At 38.3% G+C, this 10,974-nt stretch overlaps 1 protein-coding gene across 2 annotated transcripts; it reads left to right on the forward strand.

The window, feature by feature from the left end:
* The first annotated feature begins 15 nt into the window (after positions 1-15).
* LOC105768933 (1-phosphatidylinositol-3-phosphate 5-kinase FAB1A) lies at positions 16-10,425 on the forward strand. Of its 2 annotated transcripts, XM_012589221.2 has the most exons (14): positions 17-216; positions 632-718; positions 955-1,652; positions 1,998-2,726; positions 3,099-3,252; positions 3,403-3,747; positions 4,916-5,486; positions 5,589-5,827; positions 5,906-6,237; positions 6,721-6,844; positions 6,932-7,102; positions 7,297-8,832; positions 9,309-9,575; positions 9,905-10,425. In XM_012589221.2, exons 3-14 carry the CDS (start codon positions 1,045-1,047, stop codon positions 10,226-10,228), a joined length of 5,400 nt encoding a protein of 1,799 aa, XP_012444675.1. In that variant the 5' UTR covers positions 17-216; positions 632-718; positions 955-1,044; the 3' UTR covers positions 10,229-10,425. The 2 variants fall into 2 exon arrangements, with proteins under 2 accessions (XP_012444672.1, XP_012444675.1); XM_012589218.2 differs by having other exon boundaries at positions 16-216; positions 4,916-5,827.
* The last annotated feature ends 549 nt before the right edge of the window (positions 10,426-10,974 follow it).

The raw sequence follows: 10,974 nt of genomic DNA on the forward strand, positions 1-10,974 counted from the left end.
AAACAAAGATCAAGCGGGTTAACTAAAAAGAAAAGGACCGTTGTTATTTGCGAAGAAAAGAAAAACAAGAAAGAACAGAAGAGAGAAAAAGCTAACAATCAAAACGAGAAGTCGAGAACGACACAACAAAAAGCACAGACTTCACAGGAAAACCAAATACACAAATAAATAAAGCGAAACGGGAAACCGAGGAAAAAAGAAGAAGAAAATAATAAGGTAGAATTCTTTCTTTTTATAAAAATAGTAGTAAAAAAAATATTGTTCTTCTTTTTTGGAAAATTCAATCCTGTATTTTTCTTTTGGTTTCATCACTGCCGCCAAATTTTCCACGAAGAAGTCTGGAGGTTAACGGCTTTTGATTTTTCTCTGTTTGGCAGTTCCAATTTGATTTTTATTTCTATACAAGTAGAAATTTAACGTGTTAATTTAGTTTTAATCTATTAAAGAGTAATTCAGTTTTCTTGATGAGATTTTCCATTGCTAGTAGATCCAAACGAACTTTTAATCATATTGTTTTTTTCTTTCTTTTGTTAATCGATCTCTATGAGAATTATCGGATTGATTTAATCTTAGGGTTTCTATGGTATAAGTTATTAATTTTTCAATTTCGTGGTTTTATTGGATGGAGCAGTGAATTGAAGTTACAACTCTAACTGATGAAGAAGATATTGGAATTTGGGGCTTTTGGACAGTGGAACTTGAGGTGCTAGTATTCCAGGTAATTTTTGTTTTTGTATGACTTTCTTTTGAAAATGTTCATGTTATGCTTTTGATGTAATTTTAATTAGTTGCTCAAAGCCTTTAAAAAAAACCATTAGTAGTCAATTCCAATTCAAGTTTTCCCTCCACTTTCAATTAATAGTTTTTTGTTTGGATTCTAAAGTTTCAGAGTAGTAGTTTTGTTGGAACTTAATTGTGTATTTATTTATTTGTTGTGGTTTTAATAATGGCTAGGGTACTGGGAGTAGTGGTTTTTGTAGTTGAGGTCGTGAGAGTGGCAAATGAATGAATCATGATGACTGGGATCAATTTGGATAATTGTCAATGGGCACGTCTGACGACAAACAATCTGACCATGTTGACACTAAGTCGTGGATCCCTAGGAGTGAGCTTCTGAATGTGTCAAGGGATTTTTGGATGCCCGATCAGAGTTGTAGGGTATGCTACGAGTGTGACTCCCAATTTACAATATTTAATCGTAGGCATCATTGTAGACTTTGTGGCCGTGTTTTCTGTGCCAAGTGTGCAGCAAACTCAGTTCCTGTCCCACCTGATGAGCCAAGAGCTGGTCGTGAAGATTCAGAAAGGATTAGGGTATGTAATTACTGCTTCAAGCAATGGGAGCAGGGAATAGCAGTTGACAATAATGGGACCAAAACACCTAGTCCTGATCTCAGTCCATCTCCATCAGCAGCAAGCTTGGCCAGTACCAAGTCCAGCTGCACCTATAATAGTGGTAGCAGCTTTGTTGGTTCTACTCCATATGCAACCGGACCTTACTATCGCGTGAATTATAATTCTGGTCTTAGCCATTGTGAATCTTCCCAAATGAATGGTGCTGAGCAGAACAGTGAGACATCTGGGATGAGTACAGATCAAAGTTCGGCCTTAGTAGATTCTTCTTCAAACCGTTTTGACTTTTGTAGTAACAGGTACTTTCCCCCTTGCTAATGTATTTTTGAGTGAGTAGAAAGTGTTTTTACCTGAATTTGGAATTTCACATGCCTTTGCATGCACCCACACACGTGTGCGTGCGCACATATGTTTCAATGTTTGCTGAGAGCAGGGACCTATAATGGTTTAGCTATGCTTCCTTCATGATACCAATTGTGTCTGGATGAGCTTTTACTTCTTTGCTCAATGTTTTGTGTTACTCTGTCAATTCATATTTGAATTAGACAGCTTGCCCCGGCTGGAATACATGAGTTTTTGTGCTTTTATTTTATGATTTTGGGCTAGTGATCAATACTTATTACTTTCTTAACTGTTGGTTCCAGGAGTGATGACGAAGATGATGATTATGGTGCATATCGTTCAGATTCAGAATCAAAGCATTATGCTCATGCTGAAGAGTATTATGGTGCAATCAATATTGACGAATATGGCCGTGTTTATGGATCAGATAAAGTTCATCCTGATGCAGTAAACATTGATGCGAAATCTTTGAGTGGTTCACCATTAGCTAAGAATTTTGATACAAGTGTGGATGAAATCAAGAAATTTGAAGAAGAAAATGAGCAAGAGAATGCTGATGAGGGTGAAGCTCCTGCTTATGATGTGGATGGTACAGATGCTGAGCCTGTGGATTTTGAGAATAATTGGCTACTGTGGCTCCCTCCAGAGCCTGCGGATGGGGAGGATGAGAGGGAAGCTGCTCTATTTGATGATGATGACGACGATGAGGGTGCTACAGGAGAGTGGGGATATTTACGTTCAAATAGTTTTGGCACCGGGGAACGTAGCAGGGATAAGTCTGTTGAGGAGCACAGGCGAGCCATGAAAAATGTTGTAGAAGGGCATTTTCGAGCTTTGGTCTCTCAGCTTTTGCAGGTTGAAAACCTTCCTGTACGGGATGATGATGGCAGAGAGAATTGGTTGGATATAATCACGTCTTTGTCATGGGAGGCTGCAACACTTCTGAAGCCAGATACAAGCAAGGGAGGAGGAATGGATCCTGGAGGATATGTGAAAGTTAAATGCATAGCTTCCGGGCGTCCAAGTGAAAGGTAATCTCACCGAACCCCATTTTGAAAATTTGTTGATTGTTATGTGAAGAGAATGCTACATCAGCTGTTTTTATTGAGCACCTTTTAATATCCTAAAGTTATTTATCCAATCGCATCCCTTCACATATCTCATCGGCTATCATTTGTGAAGATCCCTCATATTTGTATAGAGTATTCAGAATGCTTTTCCGGTGATTTTTTATGTTCATTTGAGGCAATTGGGAGAGAATAATATGGAAAGATAGTTACAATTAATGATAAAATCAAATTTGCTGCAAAAAGAAAGCTTCATAGGTTTTCTAGTTCTTCATTCTATTTACCATTTACTTTTGCTGATGAGATTCTGATTTCGTTTGTTAATATTTTCTCTAGTGCTGTGGTTAAAGGAGTTGTTTGTAAGAAAAATGTAGCTCATCGACGAATGACTTCGAAAATAGAAAAACCTCGTTTTCTAATTCTTGGAGGAGCTTTGGAATACCAGCGTATTTCTAACCACTTGTCCAGTTTTGATACATTGTTGCAGCAGGTTTGTATTTCTACCGTTCCCTTCTATTTTGGTTTGTTAATTAACCTAGGTTCATAATAAGAGTTAAAGCAAGGAACATTCCTTTGATTCCTACCTTCTAGAACATGAAGCAGTTAAGGCTAATATTTGTTAGCTTACCCTCCTTTCCAGGAAATGGACCATTTGAAGATGGCAGTTGCTAAAATTGGTGCACATCATCCTAATGTTCTTTTGGTGGAGAAATCCGTGTCCCGGTATGCTCAAGATTACCTTCTTGCCAAAGATATTTCACTTGTTCTCAACATTAAGAGGCCACTCTTAGAGCGTATAGCCCGCTGCACTGGTGCCCAAATTGTTCCATCCATTGATCATCTAACATCGCCAAAGTTGGGTTATTGTGATGTGTTCCACGTGGAGAAATTTTTTGAGGAGCATGGAAGTGCCGGGCAAGGTGGAAAAAGATTGACAAAGACTCTAATGTTTTTTGAGGGTTGCCCGAAGCCTCTGGGTTATACAGTAAGTCCTTTCAGTATACATGGTACACATATCGATTTCCTAGTGCTGACATAATCTGTTTATAATTTGGAAAATTTTCCGGTATGCATTGCTGATCTTAATGATTTTTCAGTTATTAAAACTTTTGCATGAAAAGTATGGTTATTTTTTGTATGTTTTGTTTAGGTTATCTTTTATCTTGTTTATGTTTTCCACGGTAACTGAAGATGCATTTGTTTCACAAAGATGAGAGTGATATAAACAGTCTTAAAGGCTCCACGCGCTCAGCAATATAAACGCCTAAAGAGAAACTCAGAAAAAGTCTAAAACAAGCTCCTGCTAAACCTGAAAATGGGTTAAACAGGTCAGGCTTTTAAGAAATTAATGAGCAATCATGGAAGTCTACCCAACATTCATTTGTCATCTCTGACCTGAGTCCAGTATTTTAACCCTGTCTCTAAAGCACGTGGTACAACCAGCAATTCTTTTCCTTAACATTTCAGAGCAATCAGTTTGCACTTTGTTTAACACCATTGTTCCTTTCCACCCATATTGTGTGCACAGCTGTAGTCAAAGTAGTTTATACAGTGGGGCTTTAAGATCATATTACTGTAAGATCCACCTATCCTATTAATTATCATCTACCTGGAGTAACCACAATATGGGGAAGGGCTAATTTACTGAGCTTCATCTGACCATAACTTGATGGAACAATTTGTTTTTACTATAACCATTCTCAGATTCTGCTGATAGAGCAATTTCCTTTATTATCAGGTGACAAATAACTTTGTTAATATGAAAAAGGAAAACACCAGCCATCTAGCATCTTTTGGTTGTCCTATAACTTGCATGTGGAAGAAACCATCTGCCACCTTAACATTCTCCAAATCATCTTCTGCACTCACATCTATTAGAGCACCTTGTGGCTGCAAAAACCCACTTAGGTTCTCTTTGTCATGCACAAGTTTTGGAATAAATTTGTAGTATAGTGTAGCAGTAACTATTGTGGCTGTTCACAGTCAAGTTGTTTGCCAACTTTTAGAATGGTGTGGTGCATGGAATGTGGCTGCATAAAAGCTTTTGTGGGTCATTTCATTCCACTTACAAATTACATTGTAATCATTCTAAAATAATTTTCCAAGTAAAAATGTTTGGTGCTGAGATGGTCTAACTGTTAACTTTGTTTCAGATTTTACTCAAGGGTGCCAATGGAGATGAACTGAAAAAGGTGAAACACGTTGTCCAATATGGAGTTTTTGCAGCTTATCACTTGGCTCTTGAGACATCATTTCTAGCTGATGAAGGTGCCACGCTTCCAGAGCTCCCTTTAAAGTCTCCTATAACTGTTGCCTTACCCGATAAACCATCAAGTATTGACAGGTCTATTTCCATTGTACCTGGCTTTACCATCCCATCCTCCAGGAAGCCGATGGCTTCTCAATCTATTAATGAATTGCAGAAATCCAACAAAGGCGTTGTCTCAGATGGTCCATCATTTGCCAACAATATACAAGGGGACAAATCTACAGGGGCCAATTTATCTTGCTTGTCCAAAGGTCCTCAGACTGTGTCAAACTCCAAGGAATCTGCTTTTGACTCTGTTGAAGATATTTCTTCCTTGAATTCACAGTCTGCTTCAAGGATGGAAACCTCTTCTTGTGACTATGTTCCCTCATCAAATCTTGCATTTTGCAAGGTTGGAGTTGACCCTAAAGAATCTGTACAGAGCAAAACAACTAGCAGTGGAGAAGCTTTAACAGGTAACCAGTTTATTTCTCTTTCTCAAAAATTATCAGGAGCACCACAGCGATGTGGTGGCAGTCATCATGCTGATCGCGCTTTGTTGGCTGCATATCATCTAGATGACCCAGGGATGGCGTCTTCAAAACAAGAGCCTATTAACAATAATGAAGAGGCAGGGTCCTCGAAGGATGAGTTTAGTCCATCACCTTCAGACCACCAGAGCATTTTGGTGTCGTTATCAACACGTTGTGTGTTGAAGGGCACTGTGTGTGAACGGTCTCATCTCTTCCGGATCAAATACTATGGGAGCTTTGATAAGCCTTTGGGGCGATTTTTACAAGATCATCTATTTGATCAGGTATTTTTATTGTTATTATTTCATGTAGAAAGCTCATCTTCCTCTTTGCTTCTCATTACTAAAGATTCTTCTTATCAGAGCTCCCGTTGTCGTTCATGTGAGATGCCATCTGAGGCACATGTTCATTGTTATACTCATCGGCAAGGTAGCCTGACAATATCTGTTAAGAAACTACCAGATCCTCCCTTACCGGGAGAACGGGAAGGCAAGATTTGGATGTGGCATAGGTGCTTGCGATGCCCTCGGACCAATGGATTCCCTCCAGCCACAAGAAGAGTTGTAATGTCTGATGCTGCTTGGGGCTTATCCTTCGGGAAATTTTTGGAGCTTAGCTTTTCTAACCATGCAGCTGCTAGCAGAGTTGCAAGCTGTGGTCATTCCCTTCACAGAGATTGTCTTCGATTTTATGGGTAACGCTTTACATAAGAAATATGAAGTATTATGTTTATTAAAAATAAATATTACAGTCATCCCTTCATAGATTGTATCTGGTGTGTGGTATTGACTTATGAGTTGCCTGGGTCTTCAATGCAAATACTTACACCAGTACATTGGTACAGTTTGTATTACATATAATTAGTTGAGCAGTAATAAGGGATATACCTGTATAGACATATGTATGAGGTTTCCATGGTTAGGGACCTCCTGAAGTTTACCAAATGGCTGTTGCTCCAAGATAAAGTGCCTAATTGCCTTGAATTCCTAGGACTTCCCAAGTCAGCTATTCCCTTCTGGATAAGGAGGGTTATTGGCCTCGAAGGGGATGGAAAGGGCAGGGTTAATTAGTTGTATGAGATATAGATTGTAAAAGAATTCAAAAGGTGTATGAAATAATCAAATGAAAAATATCAGTTGCATGTTGGCCTCTGATTGTACTGTTTTACCACATGCAGATTCGGGAGAATGGTTGCTTGTTTTCGATATGCTTCCATTGATGTCCATTCTGTTTATCTTCCACCTTCCAAACTGGAATTTAATTATGATAATCAGGAGTGGATACAAAGTGAAGCAAATGAGGTTTGACTATCCAAAATTCTTGTTCCAGTTCAAAAAGCTAATCTTCAGTCAACTAACACCTTGAAGATCATTGACGCTGTTTTGCAGGTGAGTAACAGGGCAGGATTCCTTTTTAGTGAAGTGTACAATGCTCTTCAAAAGTTTTCAGAGAAATTATTAGGTTCAGGGTCCAATAATTGTGGCATAAAGGCACCTGAAAGAAGAAGCTGCATCGAAGAACTGGAAGCAATTTTCCAAAAAGATAGAAAAGAATTTCAGGTAGTTGGTTTGAAACTCGTCATGTGCACCCTCTTCTTGTCCCTTATGAGCAACAACTGCTATCTGGTTGCCATAATTAATGCATGAACCTAGTTGTTCAGAAGTTTTACCCATTCTTAAATTTTTTGTTTTTTTATGCATAAAACCACCCTCACATCCCGTCTTGTTTCTTATCTGTTTATTTTTTTTCTTAGGATTCTTTACAGGAAGTGCTTTGTAAGGAAGTGAAAGTTGGCCAACCTGTTATTGACATTCTTGAGGTCAATAAGTTGCGCAGGAAAATGCTCTTTCTTTCTTATATTTGGGACCAACGTCTGATTCATGCATATAGTTCATTTAACAATAATATCCAGGAAGTTATAAGCAGTCCCACCCCAAAGCTTGGACTGAAGCCTACGAGTTCTGTGGAGAAGCTTGTTGAGATGAATGTTAGTCCCAAGCCAACTAAAGTCATTAGTGGCTGCAGCTCTGCCCTAGTTGAGAACAAGTCTGATATAAACATGAATCAAGGAGGCAATACTGATGAAATTAGCAAGCCAGGTGGCGGTCAGAAGGAAAAAGACATGGACCAGGACTTCAATAACAGGAAGGAGGCCGAATCATCTCTTTCTTCTAGTGCAAATAGCAGCCAGAAATCTGATTCTGTGGAGTCTGAAAGAGTTAAAAGAGGGGTCCTGTCAGAAGGGGAATTTCCAAGTATGGAAAATTTATCTGACACCCTTGAGGCAGCATGGACTGGTGAAACTCACCCAGTTAGCGTACTTCCTAAGGAGAATGGTTGCAGTGTTCCTGATTCAGCTGTGGCGGATATGTCAGCTGCAGTAAGTTCAGATCCAGGAAATCGTGCTAGTGGTCGTGGTGAAATGGAAGTGGCACGTTCTCCTCAGTCTGATCTGCCTACTAAAGGACTTGAAAGTATGGAGAAGTCTATGAGCTGGGAAAGCATGCCATTTCCAAATTTTCATGACTCATTTAATAAGAATTCTTCATTCAATGTTCAAAAACTCAATATCAGCGAGTATAATCCAGTCTATGTCTCATCATTTAGGGAGTTGGAAAAGCAAAGTGGTCCCAGGTTGCTACTTCCTATTGGTGTTAATGAGACAGTCGTGCCTGTTTATGATGATGAGCCTGCTAGTATTATAGCCTATGCACTTGTGTCATCAGATTACCATTCACAGATCTCTGAGCTGGAGAGACGAAAAGATGCTGTTGATTCAGCAGTTTCGTCATCACTTTTTGATTCAATAAACCTGCTCTCACTTAATTCTTTTAGTGACATATCTGATACTTACAGAAGCTTTGGTTCTGGTGATGATAGTATATTGTCTTTGTCTGGGTCACAAATCTCCCTGGTTTCTGACCCTCTCTTGTACACAAAGGATTTGCATGCCAGAGTTTCTTTTACCGATGATGGTCCCCTTGGGAAGGTGAAGTACTCAGTAACTTGTTATTATGCAAAGCGGTTTGAGAGCTTGAGGAGGACTTGCTGCCCTTCTGAGCTGGATTTTATACGGTCTCTCAGTCGTTGTAAGAAGTGGGACGCCCAAGGTGGCAAGAGCAAAGTCTTCTTTGCAAAAACTTTAGATGACCGATTTATCATCAAACAGGTTACAAAGACAGAACTAGAATCATTCGTCAAGTTTGGACCAGCTTATTTCAAGTATTTGTCTGATTCAATCAATACAAGAAGCCCAACTTGCCTGGCAAAGATTTTGGGCATATACCAGGTATTCATTATAGTAGTTAAATTTCATGAGTGAACTTTTGACAATTATTCCTAGCAAAAAACTTGATTTAGTACCACAAAGCATTGGTTATCTTTTGCTTTTCCTGTCTTGTCAATTATGCTTTCTGATTCATTTTCAAAACACTCTAGTTAAATCATCTGGCAGTTCTCCCTTTTTTCTCTTTCTGCTAAAAGCACATTTGACAATGTGATATCTTAGGGATATGTGATCTCCTTACTAATCTACTACACCTTTGGCATAGATGTGTCCAAATATGCTGTGATAACACTAGATATTCTAATGTTAAAAAGCCTGAGATATGAGCTGCCTAAGTGCATATCACTGAGAAGATTTTTCAAGTTTTATCTGCTTTGTTATGTTGTAGTTTCCCAACCAAAATTAGTTTTTTTCTTATTTTGTTATAATTATACCTCGAGTTTCTGTTTAATTTTCCTTCTGGTGTCATTATCTTGAAGGTTTCATCAAAGCACCTTAAAGGAGGGAAGGAATCAAAAATGGATGTTTTGGTGATGGAAAATCTTCTCTTCAGGCGTAAGGTTACAAGGCTTTATGACCTTAAAGGATCTTCACGATCAAGGTATAATCCTGATACAAGCGGCAGTAACAAAGTTCTTCTTGATCAAAATTTGATTGAAGCAATGCCGACTTCTCCAATTTTTGTTGGAAGCAAAGCAAAGCGGTTGTTGGAGAGGGCTGTCTGGAATGACACTTCCTTTCTTGCTGTAAGTTGGAATTTAACTTCTCATTTAAATGTCTTGGAGCTGCACATACCATTTTCAATATTTTCTTTATATTTTGCGGTGGTGCTACGGCATATATTTTGGTAATTATCACTATGACATAAAAGAAACAATGGTGTCTAATGTAGTTGGGTGGGGGCTGTCTGTCATAGTGTAGGATTGGTTTCTTCTCATTAGCATTCTTCATTCTATACTATTAAATACGGATGGTCTTCATATTTCTGTTTTGCATATAAGCTAATTGAATTGATCCAACGGTCCAATTTGCCACTTAATGTTCTTCTAATAATTATGTATACATTTTGCAACAGTTAGTTGATGTAATGGACTATTCCTTACTAGTTGGGGTGGACGAGGAAAAACACGAGCTTGTTCTTGGAATAATTGATTTCATGAGGCAATACACATGGGACAAGCACCTTGAAACTTGGGTGAAGACGTCAGGGATTCTTGGCGGGCAAAACGCACCTCCGACAGTGATCTCTCCCCAACAGTACAAGAAAAGATTCAGAAAAGCTATGACTGCTTATTTTCTCATGGTGCCAGACCAGTGGTCTCCTCCGACAATTGCTCCTAGTGGGTCACAAACAGACCTTTGTGAAGAAAATACTCAAGGTGGTAACTCTGTTGAATGATAATGTGAATCCTTTTACTTGTATATGCCAAAATGTAAGTTCAACACTCCTCTCTCTCTTTAGATCTCTTACCTTCTTTAACTTCATTTTTGCCCATCTTCTTCTTTTTTCTCTTATCCAATTGTAATTGTTAAATGGCTGCCACATTTTATGTATCATCATCATCAATGTATGCATCTGTTATTTATTGATGTCCATTGTAAGCTGCAAAAAAGCTATTTTTACTACCTTGAACTAGTGTATTTTCATACTTGTATAGTTTTTGTGTATGATTACTGTTTTTTTTAATGATTTTAAAGCTTTTATATGGAACTGCGGTGGGAATGGTTCCCTTCGCCGGATGCCCTTTTGGCAACGGGACGGGGAACCTAATTCACTTGCGTCATTTGAATAGTTTACCACATCAATTAAACCGTGTTATAATTTTCTTTTCCCTTTTCTTTTCACCAATTAACAACCAAAAGAAAAGCTGACAGTCTCACAACCACAACTTTTAGCATGAATTCTGAGATACTTTTACAACAATTAAAGAGAGTAGTAGCAATGGCTAGAAGTATCCATGCATCTGTTGAATTTTAATCAAATAATGTATTTCTAAATTAAAAAGCTCATTTCATTACAATTTTTCAAATTATAAATATAATTTTTAAAAGTAATTGTTTTTTTAACGAGAAATTCATTAATTCATTCCATGAATGGGATTATACAATTTGGTGAAAAAAATTAACACCCATTGTAAGTGGTGA

Source organism: Gossypium raimondii, chromosome 5 (genome assembly GCF_025698545.1).
Source record: "Gossypium raimondii isolate GPD5lz chromosome 5, ASM2569854v1, whole genome shotgun sequence".
In the NCBI taxonomy this organism is placed as follows: Eukaryota; Viridiplantae; Streptophyta; class Magnoliopsida; order Malvales; family Malvaceae; genus Gossypium; species Gossypium raimondii.